The 18645-nt window shown below is 35.5% G+C and overlaps 1 protein-coding gene across 7 annotated transcripts in view; it reads right to left on the bottom strand.

Moving 5' to 3' along the window:
* Positions 1–18645, bottom strand: part of VPS13A (vacuolar protein sorting 13 homolog A) — a 253881-nt gene that overhangs the window by 77585 nt on the left and 157651 nt on the right. For all 7 annotated transcript variants that reach the window (XM_023243364.2, XM_045043176.1, XM_023243365.2 and 4 more), the window contains 7 exons: positions 17426–17518; positions 16575–16931; positions 15134–15235; positions 13687–13845; positions 13269–13524; positions 11782–11942; positions 76–179 (listed from right to left, as the gene is read on the bottom strand). In XM_023243364.2, the coding sequence (XP_023099132.2) occupies positions 76–179; positions 11782–11942; positions 13269–13524; positions 13687–13845; positions 15134–15235; positions 16575–16931; positions 17426–17518 (1232 nt within the window). The remainder of the gene's footprint in view (positions 1–75; positions 180–11781; positions 11943–13268; positions 13525–13686; positions 13846–15133; positions 15236–16574; positions 16932–17425; positions 17519–18645) is intronic.

Genomic DNA, 18645 nt, shown 5'->3' with positions numbered 1-18645 from the left:
ACAGATATCCCTACCAAATCAGAAACTAAAAATTCCATGGCACCTTAGAGCAAATAAAAAAGAAAGAAAAATCACCGGTAAGATGTTAATGGTATGTTGAATTCACTTCCAGGTGAAGCTGTTCCCAATGAAGTATCCCCTTCATAAACAGAAAGTGGAATTGAAAAATGATTTTTAATCTGAGAAAGAAAAACAAATCATATTTAGCACCATTAATCTCAGAATTTAAAGACATTTAAAAAACATTCCATCAAAATATCCCAATAAAGAAACTAGTGGGAGATATTTATCTTTCTTATAGAAGTTAGAAAAGAAACAAACATGCTATTATTTATCCTAAAAATTACAAGAAAAGTTGCCACAGTTTTATAGAAAAAATGTATCAACAATAATACTTTAAAAATCCTCAAAAAAGGTCACAGGCTGGGTAATGTGTACTTTTGTAAATCACTGTTGTATGCTCCTGATTGGATAAGGTACTCTCTGAAGTATATGGAAACTATCTCATCCAATAAGTAGCATACAACAATGGTATAAAAGGTAACATCACTGAGATTACTATATGTTATCAGATAAACTTCCAAGCACTTATATTTATCCTTGGGATGGATAAAAACAAACTAGTCAGTAAAACCATTTTATTATAATCTTTCTAGATCTCTAGTAAAATTGTCCTATTAAAAAAAAATAATAATACCCAGGGACACCTGGTGGCTCAGCTGGTTAAGCATTGGACTCTTGATTTTAGCTCAGGTCATGAGCTCATGGTTCACAAGTTTTGTGTTAACAGAGCCTGCTTGGAACTCTCTCTCTCTGCCCCACCGTTCTCTCCCACTCTCTCTCTCTCTCTCAAAATAAATAATAAAGAAACTTAAAAAAAATCATACCAAAACAGAAAACATACTGAGAACTAAGAATTGATAAATGGATAATCTTAACTACACTATGTTTTTTTTCTAGGTAAATCATTGGCTCTATTTGAAGCAACAGGGATACCTTCAAATTTCTATAGTGTCTTCAAGAATTTTAAAATTAACGTGTAACTATTTAAAAAATTTAAAAAAATCAATAATAGGTAGAGCAGGACAACAGTCATCTTTTAAAACAGTTAACTATAAATAAAAAATGAAAGAGAAGAATTTCTGTTTTCAGCCATGATGGAATAATAGGGACTATACAAACATTCCCAATGTAAACAACCAAAACACAGGAAAAAGAACCTACATTAAATAATGGTTTTCAGATACTGGGCAGCATATAGCACAGGAAAGAAAAATAATAAAAAACAAACCACCAAATTATGCAGTAAGACTACCCCAGCTTGCTGCCTGAAGTTTTTAAGACTATTGTGGGGGCAGAAAGAGAGGTCAAACAGAGCTCTGTCTGCTGAAGTCAAAGAGACAGATATGAGAATCTGGGGAAGCCAATGTGCCTTAAATGCACAGCACGTTGAGGAGCGAGTAATTGGAGAGGCAAGAGTTGCAGATTTAAGAGTGTCCCTACTGTCAAAATTTCACTTCATTACTGACTGGAACATGCACATGAACATGACTGAAACTATTGAAGGCTCAGTAAAGATCAACCTCCAACCCACCGTCAACGGGAGTTCTCTAAAGCAGCTCAGGCCTCCTCCCACAGCAGATCTGAGCAAACCTTGCTATGACCATGTGCCACAGTTGCACGTTCTCCTGTAGCAGGAGTCCATCCAAAGTGGTGTCACAACCCTGGCAGTGTGCAAGGAGACCCAACAAGGGCTAGCATCACTCCACAGTGACTCCTGTGATGGGAGAGGGGGAATAACCACACATACCAGTTCAACTATGGCCTGAGCAATGGGCTAGGGGCAGACAATTGATCTGACTGAAGGCCTCACCCACCAATGAAAGCTTCTTGGGGACGGACTACAGTTCTGGCAAATACAGTCTGAACCAACTCAACCTCAAGGCAGCCCCAGACTGGACCACTAACAACACAGGAACTAAACCCTGCCCCCAACAGGCAAAGAGAGCCATCTCAGGCAACTGAATCAAAGGCAAACTCAGCTAAGCCACGATAGCAGGATATGTGCAACACACATAGGACACACATCTGAACTGCCACATTCTGGGGAACATGGGACATTACAGTGTAGGATGCTATAGAACCTCTTCTTCATAAAGCTATTACTTTCAGGAGCAGGAGATATACCTGACTTTCCTAACACATAGAAACAGACACAAAGAATTAGACAAAATGAGGAGACAGAGGAGTATGTCACAAATGAAAGAACATGAAAATCATGGTAAGAGACATAAAATAAAAATGGAGGTAAGATGTTTGATAGAGAATTTAAAGTAATGGTCATAAAGATGCTCACTGGACTTGAGAAAAGTGAGGAGGGTCACAGTCAGACCCTCAAAAAAGTGACAGAAAACATTAAAAAGAAATCATCAGAGATGAGTAACTCAATAACTGAAGTTAAAAATAGTACACTAGAAGAAGCAGAAGAATTTATCAGTGATCTGGAGGACAGAGCAAAGGAAAGCAATCAAGCTGAAGAGGAGACAGAAAATAATAAAAAATGGGAATAAGGGAATTTATTGACATATATGATTATAAAGATCTAAGAGGAAAAGAGGAAAAAGGGGGCAAACGTTTATTTGATGAAATTAATACCTGAAAACTGAGGAAGGACAAATCCAGATCCAGATGGTACAGAGAGAGCCCAACATAATCACAAGGAGGTCCACACCAAGACACAGTAATTAAAATGGGAAAAACTGTGATAAACAAACAATCTTAAAAGTAGCAAGAGAAAAAGGAAACAGTTACATACAAGGGAAACCGCATAAAGCTATCAGCTGATTTTTCAGCAGAAATTTTGCAGGCCACAGAAGAGTGGTGATATATTTAAAGTGCTGAAAGAATAAACCTGCAACTAAGAATACTCTATCCAGCAAGATTATCATTCAGAATAGAATGAGAGATTAAGAATTTCCCTGATTACTCCGTGGCAATGAGAAAGAATGAAATATGGCCCTTTGTAGCAACGTGGACAGAACTGGAGAGTGTTATGATAAGTGAAATAAGCCATACAGAGAAAGACAGATACCATATGTTTTCACTCTTATGTGGATCCTGAGAAACTTAACAGAAACCCATGGGGGAGGGGAAGGGGGGGGGGGGAAGAGGTTAGCATGGGAGAGAGCCAAAGCATAAGAGACTCTTAAAAACTGAGAACAAACTGAGGGTTGATGGGGGGTGGGAGGGAGGGGAGGGTGGGTGATGGGTATTGAGGAGGGCACCTTTTGGGATGAGCACTGGGTGTTGTATGGAAACCAATTTGACAATAAATTTCATATATTGGAAAAAAAAAAAGAATTTTCCTGATTAAAAAAAAAAGTTAAACGAATTCATCACCAGTACTCAGACTTACCAGAAATGTTATATAGGACTCCGAGTGGGAAAGAAAGACCATAAGGAAGAGTAAGAGCAGCAAAAAAACAGTAAAATTAAGTGATTCGAAAATAATATAAAGTATGACTCACATACTTAAAACGTGGGAGGGGGAGACAAGAGTTAAAGTGCTTTTGAAATGAGTTCAAACTTAAGAGACTATCAACCTAATATAGACTGATATATGCATAAGATGTCATAAATAAATTTAGTGGTAACTACAAATCAAAAACTGATAATGGATATGTAAAACGTAAAGAGAAAGGAATCCAAGTATATCACTACAGAGAGAAGAGAAAAAAGGAAAATAGAAGAACTACAAAAACAACCATAAACCCATTAACAAAACTGCATTAAGTACATACCTATTAACTGCTTTGAATGTAAATGGACTAAATGCTGCAGTTAAAAGCCACATGGCAACAGAATGGATAAAACAGCAAGATCCATCCATATGTTACCTACAATAGATGTGTTTCACGCATGAAGACATATACAGAATGAAAATGAAAGGATGGAAAAGCATTTATCATGTAAATGGAAGTGAAAAGAAAACCAGGATAGCAACACTTACATTGGACAAAACAGACTTTAAAACAAAGACTGTAACAAGAGACAAAGAAAGACACTATATAATCACACAGGGGAAAAGCCAACAAGATATAACTGTAAATAGTTATGCACCCAACATGGGAGAACCCACATACATTAAGCACTATTAACAAATATAAATTAAGCAATTGATAGTAATACTGTAATAGTTAGGGACCTTAACACCCCACTTACATCAATGGATAGATAATCCAAACAGAAAATAAAAAAGAAAATAGCAGCTGTGAATGACACATTGGAAGAGACAGATCTAACAGATATATTCAGAACATCCCATCATACAACAGCAGAATACACATTCTTTTCAAGTGCACATGAAACGTTCTCCAGAATATATCACACAGTGCCACAAAACAATATCAATGTCAATAAATTCACAAAGACTGAAATCATACCATGCATCTTTTCTGACCACAATGCCATTAAACTAATCAACCACAAGAAAAAATCTGGGAAAAATACGAATACTGGCATAAAAACAGACACTCAGATCAATGGAACAGAATAGAGAACCCAGAAATGGACCTACAAATGCCTGGCCAACTAATCTTTGACAAAGCAGGAAAGAATATCCAATGGAATAAAGACAGTCTCTTCAGCAAGTGGTGCTTGGAAAACTGGACAGCGACATGCTTTCTTACACCATACACAAAAATAAACTCAAAATGGACGAAAGACTAAATGTAAGACAGGAACCCATCAAAATCCTTGAGGATAAAGCAGGCAAAAACCTCTTTGATCTTGGCTGCAGCAACTTCTTTCTCAACATGTCTCCAGAGGCAAGGGAAACAAAAGCAAAAATGAACTACTGGGACTTCCAGCACAGTGAAGGAAACAATAAGCAAAACTAAAAGGCAAATGACGGAATGGAAGAAGATAATTTGCAAATGACCTATCAGATAAAAGGTTGGTATCCAAAATCTATAAGAAACTTATCAAACTCAACACCCAAAACACAAATAATCCAGTGAAGAAATGGCAAAAGACATGAATAGACACTTCTCCAAAGAAGACATCCAGATGGCCAACTGATACATGAAAAAATGCTCAACATCGCTCATCATCAGGGAAATACAACTCAAAACCACAATGAGATCCCACCTCACACCTGTCAGAATGGCTAACATTAACAACTCAAGTAACAACAGATGTTGGTGAGGATATGGAGAAAGAGGATCTCTTTTGCACTGCTGGTGGGAATGCAAACTGGGGCAGCCACTCTGGAAAACAGTATGGAGGTTCCTCAAAAAAAAAAAAAAAAACAAACTACCCTACAACCCAGCAATTGCACTACTATTTATCCAAGGGATACAGGTGTGCTGTTTCGAAGGGACACATGCACCCCAATGTTTATAGCAGCACTCTCAACTATAGCCAAAGTATGGAAAGAGCCCAAACATCCATCGATGGATGAATGGATAAAGAAGATGTGGTATATCTATACAATGGAGTATTACTCGGCAAACAAAAAGAATGAAATCTTGCCATTTGCAACTATGTGGATGGAACTAAAGGGTATTATGCTAAGTGAAATTAGTCAGAGAAAGACAAATATCATATGACTTCACTCATGTGAGGACTTTAAGACACAGAGCAGATGAACACAAGAGAAGGGAAGCAAAAATGATATAAAAACATGGAGGGGGACAAAACATGAAACTCTTAAATATGGAGAACAAACAGAGGGTTACTGAAGGGGTTGTGGGAGGGAGGATGGGCTAAATGGGTAGGGGGCATTAAGGAATCTACTCCTGATATCATTGTTGCACTATATGCTAACTAATTTGGATGTAAATTTAAAACAATAACAAATTTTTTAAAAAGAGAAATACATGAAGGTTAAATAACATACTACTATAAACAATGAATAGGTCAACCAAGAAATCAAAGAAGAAATAAAAATCAACATGAGGACAAATAATAACAAAAACACAAAGGTCCAAAATCCTTGGGATGCGGCAAAAGCTGTTCTAAGAGGGAAGTTTATAGCAATACAGGCCTATTTCATGAAGCAAGACAAATCTCAAAAGAAAATGCAAGCTTATAGCAAGAAAAGCTACAAAAAGAACAAACAAAACCCCAAATGAGTGAAGGAAGGAAATTAAAAAAAAAAAAAGGAACCAATCAATGAGACCAGGAGCTGGTTCTTTGAAAATCCACAAAATCTGACTGTTAGGCAGACTTACCAAAAAAAAGAGGACTCAAATGAACAAAATCAGTAATGAAAGAAGAGAAACAACGACCAACACCTCAGAAGTACAAAGGATTATGAAGTACAAAGGATCATGAGAGAATATTATGAAAAATTCTATGCCAACACACTGGACAACTTAGGAGAAATGCATAAATTCCTAGAAACATATAACCTACTAAAACTGAAGCAGGAAGAAACAGAAAATTTGAACAGACCAATTACCACTATTGAAACTGAACCAGGAATTAAAAACACCCTAATAGGGCTCAGTCAGTTAAGCATCTGACTTCAGCCCAGGTCATGATCTCATGGTTTGTGGATTCAATCCTGTGTCAGGCTCTGTGCTGACAGCTCAGAGCCTGGAGCCTGCTTCAGATTCTGTGTCTCTGTCTCTCTCTGCCCCACCCCCGCTCACATGCTTTTTCTCTCTCCTTCTCTCTCTCAGCAATAAACATTAAAAAAAAAATTTTTTATATGCTCCAAACAAGATGGCATCACAGGTGAATTCTACCATTTAAAGAAGAGTTAATACCAGTTCATCTCAAACTATTCCAAAAAATAAAAGAGGAAATTAAATTTCCAAATGCATTCTATTACACCAACATAACACTGAAACCAAAACCAGATAAAGACACAACAAAAAAGGGAACTGCAGGCCAATATCTCTGATGAACATAGATGCAAAAGTCCTGAACAAAATATTAGCAAACTGAATCCAATAATGCATGGCGAAAAATCATCTACTATGATCAGGTGGGATTCATTCTGGGGACACAAAAGTGGTTCAATATTCACAAACCAATCAAAGTGGTACATCACATCAATGAGAGAAAGGGTAAAAACGACATGATCATTTCAATATATGCAGAAAAAGTACTTGACAAAGTACAACATCCATTCCTGATAAAAACCCTCAACAAAGTTGGTTAAGAAGGAACATACCTCAACATAATAAAGCCCATACACGGGAAACCCACAGCTAATGTCATTTCAGTGGCAAATAACTGAAAGCTTTTCCCCAGGATCAGGAATAAGACAAGGATGCCCACACTTACTACTTTTATTCAACATAGTACTAGAAGTCATAGCCATTGCAATCAAAGAAGATAAAGCTTTCACTATTTGCAGATGACATGATATTCTATATAAAAAACCGTAAAGACTCCAATGAAAAACTACTAGAATTGATAAATGAATTCAGTAATGTCACAGGATAAAAAAATCAATACACAGACATCTGTTGCATTTCTATTCACGAATAATGAAGTAGCAGAAAGAGAAATTACGAAAACAATTCCATTTATAATTGCACGAAAAATAATAAAATGCCTAGGAATAAACTTATAATCAAGGAGGTAAAAGGCCTGTGTTCTGAAAACTATAAAACACTGAAAGAAGAAATTGAAGATGACAAAAACGAATGGAAAGATATTCCCTACTCATGGACTAGGAGAAAAAATATTGTTAAAATGCTGACGCTACCTAAAGCAATCTACAGATATAATGCAATCTGAATCAAAATACCAACAGCACAATGTACAGAACTAGAACAAATAACCTAAAATTGATACGGAACCACAAAAGATCTTGAGTAGCCACAGCACTTTTGAAAAAGAAAAAAACTGGAGCTATCACAATCACAGATTGCAAGATATACCAAAGCTGCAGTAATCCATGACAGTATAGTACTGGTACAAAAACAGACATGTAAGTCTATGGAACAGAAGAGAAAGCCAAGAAATAAACCCACAATTATATGGTCAATTAATCTATGACAAAAGAGGCAAGAATGTGCAATGGGGAAAGGACAGTCCCTTCAACAAATGGGTTGGGAAAACTGGCAAGCTACTTGCAAAAGAATGGAAGTGGACAGGGGCTCCTAAGTGGCTCAGTAGGTAGAGCACTGGACTCCTGATTTCAGCTCAGGTCATGATCGTGCAGTTCATGAGATTGAGCCCCATGCTGGGCGTGGAGCCTGCTTGGGATTCTCTCCCTCTCTGTGCCCATCACTGCACTCTCTCTCTCTCTCTCTCTCTCAAAATAAACAAACTCAAAAAAAATTAAAAATAAGGTAACCATACCACTTTCTTACATCATACACAAAACTAAACTCAAAATGGATCAAAGACTTAAATGTGAGACTTGAAACCATAACAACCCTACAAGAGAGCACAGGCAGTAATTTCTTTGACATTGGCACTAGCAACATTTTTCTAGACTCCTGAGGCAAGGGAAACAAAAGCAAAACTAAAGTAGTGAGACTACAGCAAAATAAAAAGTTTCTGCACAGCAAAGGAATCAGCCAACAAAACTAAAAGACAACCTAGTGAAGGGGAGAAGGTATTTGCAAACGACATAGCCAGTAATGGGTTAGTATCTAAAGTATATAAAGAACTTATACATCTTCAGAACAGAAATAAACAAATAATCTAATTATAAAGTAGGCTGATGAGATGAAAAGATGTTATTCCAAAGAAAACATACGATGGCCAATAGACACATGAAAAGATGCCCAACATCACTAATCATCAGGGAAATGAAAATCAAAGCCACAATGAGATATCGCCTGACACCTGTGAGAATGGCTAAAATCAGAAACACAAGAAACAGTAAGTGTTGGCAAGAACGAAGAGAAAAAGAAACCCTTGTGCACTGTTAATGGAAACACAAACTGATGCAGCCTCTGTGGAGAACAGTATGAAGGTTTATCAAAAAATTAAAAATAGAATTACCACATTATCTGGTAATTCCACTACTATTTACCCAAAGAATATAGAAATACAAATTTGAAAAGATATATGCACCCCTATGTTTACTGTAGCATCATACAAGCGCCAAATTATGGTAGCAACTCACATGTCCACCAATAGACGAATGGACAAAGAAGATGTGGTATATATAAACAATGTGACATTACTCATCCATAAAAAATAAGGAAATCTTGTCATTTGCAACAACATTTATGGAGCTGCAGAATCTAAATGTTAAGTGAAATAAGTCAGATAAAGACAAATACCATATGATTTCACTCTTATGTGGAATTTAGGAAACAAAACAAAGAAAAAAAGAGACTCAAGTATAGGGAACAAACTGGTGGTTACCAGTGGTGAGGTGGGTGGGGGGATGGGTGAAATATATGTAAGATATTAAGAGTACACATATCATGATGAACACTAATATATAGAACTGTTGAATCACTATACTGAATCTAACCAATTGTAATTTAATACAATAATTTAAAAAATTCAATTCAACATATTAAGTATGTTTTAAAACACCTTTCACAGTAGGGGCCCCTGGGTGGCTCAGTTGGTGAAACATCCCACTTCAGCTCAGGGCGTGATCTCACAGTTCATGGGTTTGACCCCTGCATTAGGCTCTGTGCTGATAGCTCAGAGCCTGGAGCCTGCTTCGGATTCTCTGTCTCCCTCTTTCTGCACCCACCCCCCCCCCCCCCCCCGCTTGCTTGCTTGCTCACGCACGGGTGCTCTCTCTCTCTCTCTCAAAAACAGACATAAAAAAAAAAAACCTTTTAATAAACACAGAAAATCATTGGACAAAATCCAACATCCAGTTCTGACCAAAACTCAGTAAACTAGAAACATAAGGGAGCATTTTCAACCTAAGAAAGGTCATCTACAAGAAAGCGACTCAAAACTTAATGGTGAAAGAATGAATACTGCTAAGATTGAGAACCAGGCAAAAATATCTGCTTTCAGAACATCTATTCATACTGAACTGGAGGTTCTAGCCAATGCAACAGGGAAGTAAAGGTAAAATAAAATAATACATATCCAGATTGGAAAGCAAAAAGGAAAAATCTTTATCTGCGGATATCAAAACTATATCTACTACAACAAGTGCATCTAGTGACATTATACAATATAGGTTAATATAAAAATTAGTGGTACTATCAGCAATAAAAATCAGAAATATGTAAAAATACCAACTTAATCATAACTTTTCAATCAACATTGAAAACCCAAGTCTAAAATTTAAATGGAAATAGAATAGACTCAGAATAGCCAAAACAACTTTGAAAATGAACTAAGTAGGACAACTTGTACTACCTGATTTCAAGACTCAGGATAATAAGGTAATGAAGACAATGTAATTGTGGCATAAAGATCAACAAATAGATCAATGAGATAGATGATAGAGTTCTGAAATAAACCCCCAAAGTTATTGATGAGGGACCATAAGGCAAGCTGATGGCCAAGCACAAGCTAGCAGAGCTCCTCCCCCTCCCCCAGTGAGATATGTGTGATATTCCTCTGGCACTCCTGGCTGCCCAAGAACAAAGCAAAGAACAGAAAACACATGGTTAAACTTACAGAGTCTCTATCAGCTTACAAATATCTTAGCATAATTCCAAGAAAAGGGCAATCTTATCAATAGCCTAATGCCCAAGAACTCCCTACCATCTTAATATTAATGTTTTGCTAAAGGGAAAAACAACCTTAGCAAAACAGCTAGGCCTCTAGCAACCTGTGAGTCTTTGGCATATGGAAAATCCTTTAAGAAACTTCCTCTTGACTCTAACTCCCCCAGGCTCATAGTATATAACCAGTTACTCTTCACAACCCCAGCACAGCTCTTTCTGCCCATGGGTCCTGTCCCCATGCTTTAATAAAATCACCTTTTGGCACCAAAGATGTCTTTAAGAATGCTTTCTGGGCCATTAGTTCTGAACCCCATGATCGCCCCACTTCATCGATATAATCATTTTTTTTTTTTTTTTTTTTTTTTTGCACAAAAGCACCAAGGCATTTAATGGAAAAAGGATAGTCTTGGTTGGAACAACTAAATAGCCACATGGCAAAACATAAACTTCAACCCTTACACCATATACAAAGATTCATTCAAAATGGTATTTGGAACATCCATTCAAAAAGATTACTAATCAACAACAACATGTAACTGCATATAACATTAATACACAAAAGCTGATACATGCAAAATTATGCTGAGTGAAAGAAGTCCTATTCCTTTCTGTACTCTGTTTACATGAGCTTCTCTATGTGCAATACACAATGGGAACGTATCAGTGGATGCGTAAGAATGGAGAAGTAGGGAGAGAGGAAACTTTTTGGGGTGATATGTTCAGCATGCTCATTGTGATGACGGTTTCACAGATGTATTTTGTGCCCAAATTCATCAACTTTAAATATGTGCAGTTTATTGTACATCAGTTTAACCTCAATAAAGATGTAAAAATTTTCCCTCACCATATTTTCTAATTAAAATCAAAGGACGTACACATACTACTACCAAGTCCAAAACAAAATATTGATGAGGCATTTAAAAGTAACAGTCCAAAAAGATTTTACAAAGAGTCCTAAAAAAAATTATGAGAAGTATTGAACAAAATCCTACCACTGTTGATACTAGAGTAGTACAATTACTGGCAATGATTCTTTTTTATATTAGTTATGATTTTATTGCAGTTTATATTCTTTTGGTATTAATTAGCTTTAGTTTTTTTTTTAGCACACAAATGTGCATAATATGACCCCACAAAAAAATGGATCATTTCGTACCTGCACTGGAGAACGAATTGTTACCTTCTTACTTCCTTCCACTCCATCGACTTGACAAACAATAGACCTTTCAACCCCAGACTCTCTGTGTCTTACGGTGTATAGTCGTCGTCCCACTTTTGTTAAGGGAATCTTATCAGCAGTAGAGTGGTTAGTGGGTGCTAAATGGAATATGTATGTTTGTAAGTTTTTATTATAAATCATCATATATTAATTTTAAGTAAGTGCTAAATACCAGATAGATCATTTTTTAATACCATGAATAATAATCACTGAAGTTTATATATATAAGACTATAAAAAAAGATTTCTTTGTATAATCTACAATCAAGGGGTATTTTAAGAAGCCATAATACATTCCCAAAGCATTTATCTAAAACCTTCAAAGTATTTTACCAAAAAAAATTTTTAATTGAAAAAAATTTTTCACTCAGTAGTTTAACCTAAGACAATAACATAAATGTTTTCAAACTAACTAACGAGACAAGTCATAAAATACAAGTGTACTGAACTGTGGTTTGTTGTCATCATAACCAGGGCCTAATACCTTTAGGCAGTCACTGGCGATTACCAAAAGTAGCTGTAAATTTTCAGTTTTTCACCATTCCAATAACATGTGATATTTTATGGTGTCTAGGACTTGATTAAACAAAATTTTATACATACATACATTTTATTGGAGTATGACTTATATACCCCTCCAATTCTGTAAAAATGTTAGTTCAAAAACAAATGAGGTAAAAGCTAGAAGAACAATTAATTCACCGACAACGCTGGGTCTACACCTGAAACCTAGCCACCGTTAAGCATCATTTTCTGACTAAAAGCACTAGCCGTTAGTCTTAGTACCCCTCCCCCACATCTTAATTAATACTCTCCCTCCTCCATAATGATTTAAATGTCAGAGTGTCGTAAAGAGGTGTGGGTGAGGCTTTGGGACTAATTAACTTTACAATGAATAAATATTATGACAATTAAATTTTTTTTTTACTTTCATTTCTCATGAAAATGAGAATCAGAAAGGACAAAAAGAAAAACCTTCGACCTCAACAGGCAGAATATATAAACCATTTACAAACTCCAAAACCATTCCAGTGTGCCATTGTTGTGAATTCAAACTCTATTTCTAATTCATTCAGCTGTAAAACTAGTGGAGTATTACTGAATTATACTAAATGTGGTTAAAGCAACAAATACCAACACCTACAGTCTGTAAAAGCTGGGTTAAGGAACAGATCAAATCTTTTTCCTCCCCAGCATAGAAAAAGTGGTGAATGACCATGCCCTGGATAATGCAGTGGACAAAGGAAGTCACAATTCACAATACAAATATATAGTGACAGTAAGCAACCAAAGTCCTGCAAAAGAAAAGGCAAAATTCCCAACCTATTTGGAGGATTAAAAAACCTGTAAAAACCACAAATACGTAAAATAGGAAATAAAAATGCAACTTAAAATAAAGACCCAGGAAGAAAATTTATAACTTACTAAGAAGAATAAAGAAGAGTTTACTGCTTAGGCTGGTCATTGCATTGAAATGATCATTGTCTTTAGTTCCCACATAATCCATACTTAAACTCTCTTCATTTTTCAATACATAGGATCTTGCCAATGGAACATTGAGTACACTAAAAGAATCACTTGGTGAAACAGAGACCGGAAGTCCAAGAGAATTTAAAATCATAAATGGCGCTAGATCCCGTATGATGACAGCTGAAGCTCCAGTAGCGGCTTCTGTAAATGCCTATCAAGAAGAATTATCGTAAATAAAATGACATAAAATGACTAACAGAACACTAATGACCATAAGACAACTAAGTTAACAAAAAACTTCTTATTCAGTTAGCAAAAAGGGTTAGCTCAGACGACTACACCAACACTTAAGGTTTCAAATTTCTTTCCTTACCTTGGCTAAATTATTTAACATTACAAGGCCGCATTTGGATAACGTAATATTTAGCTGGTCTTTTGAATGGAAACTGATAACAGTTTTATATTCTGGCACTTTGTAATTTTCTTCTTCGGTATCTGACTCAACAATAGCCATTTTTGCTTTCTTTTTCATCTAAAATGATACATAAATTATAGAAATATAAGGAAATTTGTTCCTAGGAACACACATTACTCATTTTGCAAAGAAAAAAACAAAACAAAACTAGACAAGTCCCAGTAATAACATTAGAGACAGCAAGTTTTTTCAATTCCATTCCCTTACTGGAATTACTTGGATATCAGCCAACTAAGGTCTTACAGGACAGGGGCAATATTAGAGGAAAAATAGTTCTCATCCTCAGTGATAGTAAAATGGCAAGCACAATTCAAAAGGAAAAATACACACTAAAATTACTAAATGCGTGTGGCATCTGAATCAAAAGTAAAAGCACACACTTCGTAGCGCATGGGCACTCAGAGCAAGAGAAATCATTTCGTTTACTGGTTATGGAATAAAGAATAGAAACCCAGGGATTTAGAAAGTCCCAACAACATTGCAGAATAGTGTCCTACAGCTCCTAAAAATCAATACCATCTACGAATTTTTAGGATTCACAGATCCACTGCCCACGTATCTACTGATCTAAAAACCACCAAAGAAGTTCCTTTATCCAGTCCTTTATCTGAAAGATGTACAAAATAAGTGCAGTAATCTAATACAAAAAGTTGGACATGCTAAGCTAGTCACCTTTGTTGTTACATTAACTGGCTTTCAATCATTGAAAATCTGTCTGCAGGTGACAGAATCATTACTCAGAGGGAAGCCATACTAGAAATTATTCAGTCTCCTGTTTTGAAGCACAATTTCATCTAAAGGCCCTGATTCTTATGATTACATAAATGTATTGTAATATATTTGAAACAAATAATAGCATACTTTTTTCTATATATATGCACCCTTCAAAGGACAAAGGAAACACAGGGTAGACAACAACGTACAAGAAGATGCTAGAGGCATTGGACGTGGCAGTTCTGAGCTGGGAACCTGTAGCCAGAAAAGCATCCCACCTCTTTCACTGAAGATACTACTTCAGGGAAGTCTCTTAAGCTCTCTAGTCTCAGTTCCTTCACATGTTAAAAAGGAGTTAAAAACTCTAACTTCAGAGGGGTGCTATAAGGGGTCAAGCAAAAGTACATTGTTTAGAACAGTGTCTAGAACACAATAAAAGTTACATAATTATTTGTATTAACATAGGAGGCACTGGCCTTGGGGATGAAAATTACATTCACAGGTCCAACAGGGAAGCATGTGTCAAGGTTCATAATGAGAAAACTTGAACTTTGTTATTAAAATTCAAGTGTTTTGTGTGGTGTGGACATTCTCAATTTTGGAAAAAAAAAATTTCAGACTTCCAATGTACCTTGATTCCAAGATTCCATGGTCTAAAATCCTCAGTCTGATCAATTTCTAAAGGTTCAAGCAAAGGCTCCCATACACCAAACATTTCATTGTAATAATGGACCTATAGAGAAAATCAAATTTTGAATAAGGCATTCTTATACTTCTGAAGGTGATCTTCCCTGCTGTTTCCCACAACGATTTCTTTTGGCTATGTTATTTCTTTTTATGAAAACTGTTCCACATGCCATTTCTTGGTTTCCTGCACACACTCCCTCAGCACTTTCCTCACCTGGCTAACTTCAGAGTCTAGTCTTCACAATTTAATCCGCATAAAACTCTCTTTTAAGCATCTCTCCTTGACTTCCAGACTGGGCCAAAGAGCAAAAACTGTGTCCATTTATCATGTATTAGTGACATTTTTAAACAGACCTGCCTACCTCCACTGATTTTTTTGAAATCTCTTGATGAATAACCTACAATTCAGTAAGTGTTTATTTGAATTTTCAGAACTTCCTGGACATCCTAGATCATATGTTCTCTGCAAAATATATGGAATCTAGCCAGAATTTCAGAATCTGACATCTAGTCAGTCAGTTCTACCTTTATTAGTGTATATTTCTGTATCAACACACATATAATAAATCAGCTTATAAACCTTCATGTTTATTGATATAAGCTAGAATATCCAATTAGTTTCTACTAGATATAAACTCATAATTAAAACCAAAATATCTTTGGGGATAATTCTCAGTAAATTGCGAAGCAAAATATATGTTGTTTCAAAACAAGCATTTCCTTTATAATTAAAGTACTCTCACAAAAATTTCAAAGTCACTAAAGATAATGCATTCTATAGAAGTATAAGGTATATTCTTCTAATTCCTATTACTTTTACTTTTTTATTATATTTTGTTTTTAAGAGATAGACAAAGTGCGCAATTGGTGGGAGGGAGGGGGAGGGGGAGGGAGAGAGAAGGAGGGAGGGAGAATCTTAAGTAGGCTTTACACTCAGCATGGAGTCCAGGGCTCAATCTCATGACCCTGAGATCAGGACACGAGTCAAATTCAAGAGTCCCATGCTCAACCATCAACCACCCGGCACCCCACTATTACTCTTTTAGAAGAGATTCAGAAATAATCTATTATCCTTTTAAAGGATAAAAGATATTCCATTCTTAAAAATAAGAATTTTGACTCTATTCAACATTACTAATGTATCACCTTTAAACTGATAAAATTCAATTGAAATATCCAAGTTAACTTTATATTTCAATAAAAGTAATATACGCATAAGAGCAACTATATCAAGGGCATAAATTTGTGTACTTTCTTCCAAAAGTATTGTGAGCCAACATCATCTTTACAATAAGCCTAATGAAAATATGTACATAATACTTCACAAATATTCCACATGTAGAACTATCTGTTATAGACTCTAGAAAAACACTACATATGCTTACTTCTAATTCAAGCTGACAGTATAGATTTATCAAGGAACTCCAGTTTTTGCCTTCCCCCGAAAAACGTGACTTTGCTAACAGCATAGGCACTGTTCTGTGACCAACTCCAGCCTCAAGAACTATAAAAATAGAATCAATGTTCACTCTTATGATCTCTCCTCTGAGAATCAATTCAGTTGTGGGAGCTTTGTTTTCAACTTCATTTGGTTCTTCAAGAAACCACATTTTTAAACTCTTAGTATCCTTCTTTTCCCATAAATGTGCTGTAGAAGAAGCAGTATCCTCGGGGATGGTTTCCTTAGATGTATAAAGTGCTGACGTTATGGTAATCACAGTATTTATGATAACTGGTGAAACCTAAGGGGAAAAATTAAAAGTAATGAAAAATCTACACATAACACTCTCAAAATTAGGTATTTAAAAAAATATTAGATATACTCGAAGGATCATGAAGAATATTAAACTAACATCACTACCCAGAGAGTAGATATAATTTATTGCCTACAAAAATTTTATAATGATTTCAATTTTTAAAATACTTACATGAATCTTATAGATATTAATATTAAACTGATCAAGTGGAAGTTCAACTATATATACTATAGGAATGTTAGATGTTATCCACAGAAGGAGTCAAACACCAATAATAAAATATACAGCATTCGTTATAAAATGTGTATTAAATAATACATCACAAATAATGTGTCACATAAAAATATTTTCAGAAACACAGCTGCATTTTTGATTATTTAACAATTAAAAGGCAATATAATAATTGCTTACTTCTAGGTTTTACTAATTTTTTAAAGGGTGCACTAAAGATATGAACAACTGACTGCATTTTAACTTACCTTCAGTGTCAAGGATTTTACTGATATATCAATCACTTGTGGATTTGCACTTATTTGAGTAGCTTGATAGAATAAGTCACAGGGCTGCAAAACCTATGAGAGATAATTCAATCCCACCAAATTAACACTGTTCTAAAACGGTTTTATTTATAGATATTTCTAGTAATAGCTAAGTTAAATAAGTTAGTCAAAGTAACTTTTAAAAACGTGACTCAATAACACAATTATCTTTTACACCTATCATTTATATTAGAAATTATTAACAATAGCAACAATATTAATTAAACATAGTAAGTCAAAAGATACATTAAATATATGAAAGCCCCATAAAACCTGATTTTATATACTTTATTTTACTTACTATAATAAAATTTTTTCATGGTATTTTTTCATTATAAAATTGAAACAAAATTATATAGGAGAACTACCAAAGATGAAGAAATTATAAGTACATTAGATTTACTAAATAAGTCTTAATGTAATTATAAATTAATTGAGCTTCCTTTAGGTGTGGTAGCAGAATTCTGCCCTCTAGCCCCCAAAGACTCAGGCTCCTCTCAAATGCATAATATATTCATTTACCTCCTAAGGTTTCTAATAGCCTCATCCCAGAAGTCTAAAAGCTCATCATCTGTATCTTTTATCTTATCACACATGAATCTTCTCTGTATCTCTCACTGATTCAAAAATCCCCAAATCTCACCTCTTTTTATCTTTTTAGCTCAAGGTCTAAAATCTAAATTGGGTACAGGTACTGATGAAGTACATGGGTGTAATCTATGAAGTATAACAGCACAGTTTCCCTTTTGTGGATCTGTGAAAGGAAGAGGAGTTAGTTGCCCCCACCCTCCCAACACAGAATGGTGGGGCAGACATGGGTTAACAATTACAGATATTCTAGTTCAAATGGGGAAAATGAAAGGTAAAAAGAAGTTACTAGCACAACGTAGCTTTGAACTCCACCCAGGTAAATGAGTTTCTTGATTAGGTTTCAAAGCCTAGGATCAATTCTCTGTGGTGCTCATTTCTACCCTGAGAGTCATCCTTCCATTTCTAGAAAAGGTAGCATAAATTTGCAACTGAGTAGTTTTACCATCCTGCTTCTTGCCAGAATTTTGGAGATGCAAAGAGTCTCTCTTCATTTTGTTCTCTCTGTCCCTCTCAGTCCATCCTCACAGTGTTTCTATTAAAATACTTTTCTCAAGAACCTTGAGGGCATT

This window comes from Felis catus, chromosome D4, assembly GCF_018350175.1.
Source record: "Felis catus isolate Fca126 chromosome D4, F.catus_Fca126_mat1.0, whole genome shotgun sequence".
Lineage (NCBI taxonomy): Eukaryota > Metazoa > Chordata > Mammalia > Carnivora > Felidae > Felis > Felis catus.
This window is presented reverse-complemented; position numbering and strand designations above follow the sequence as displayed.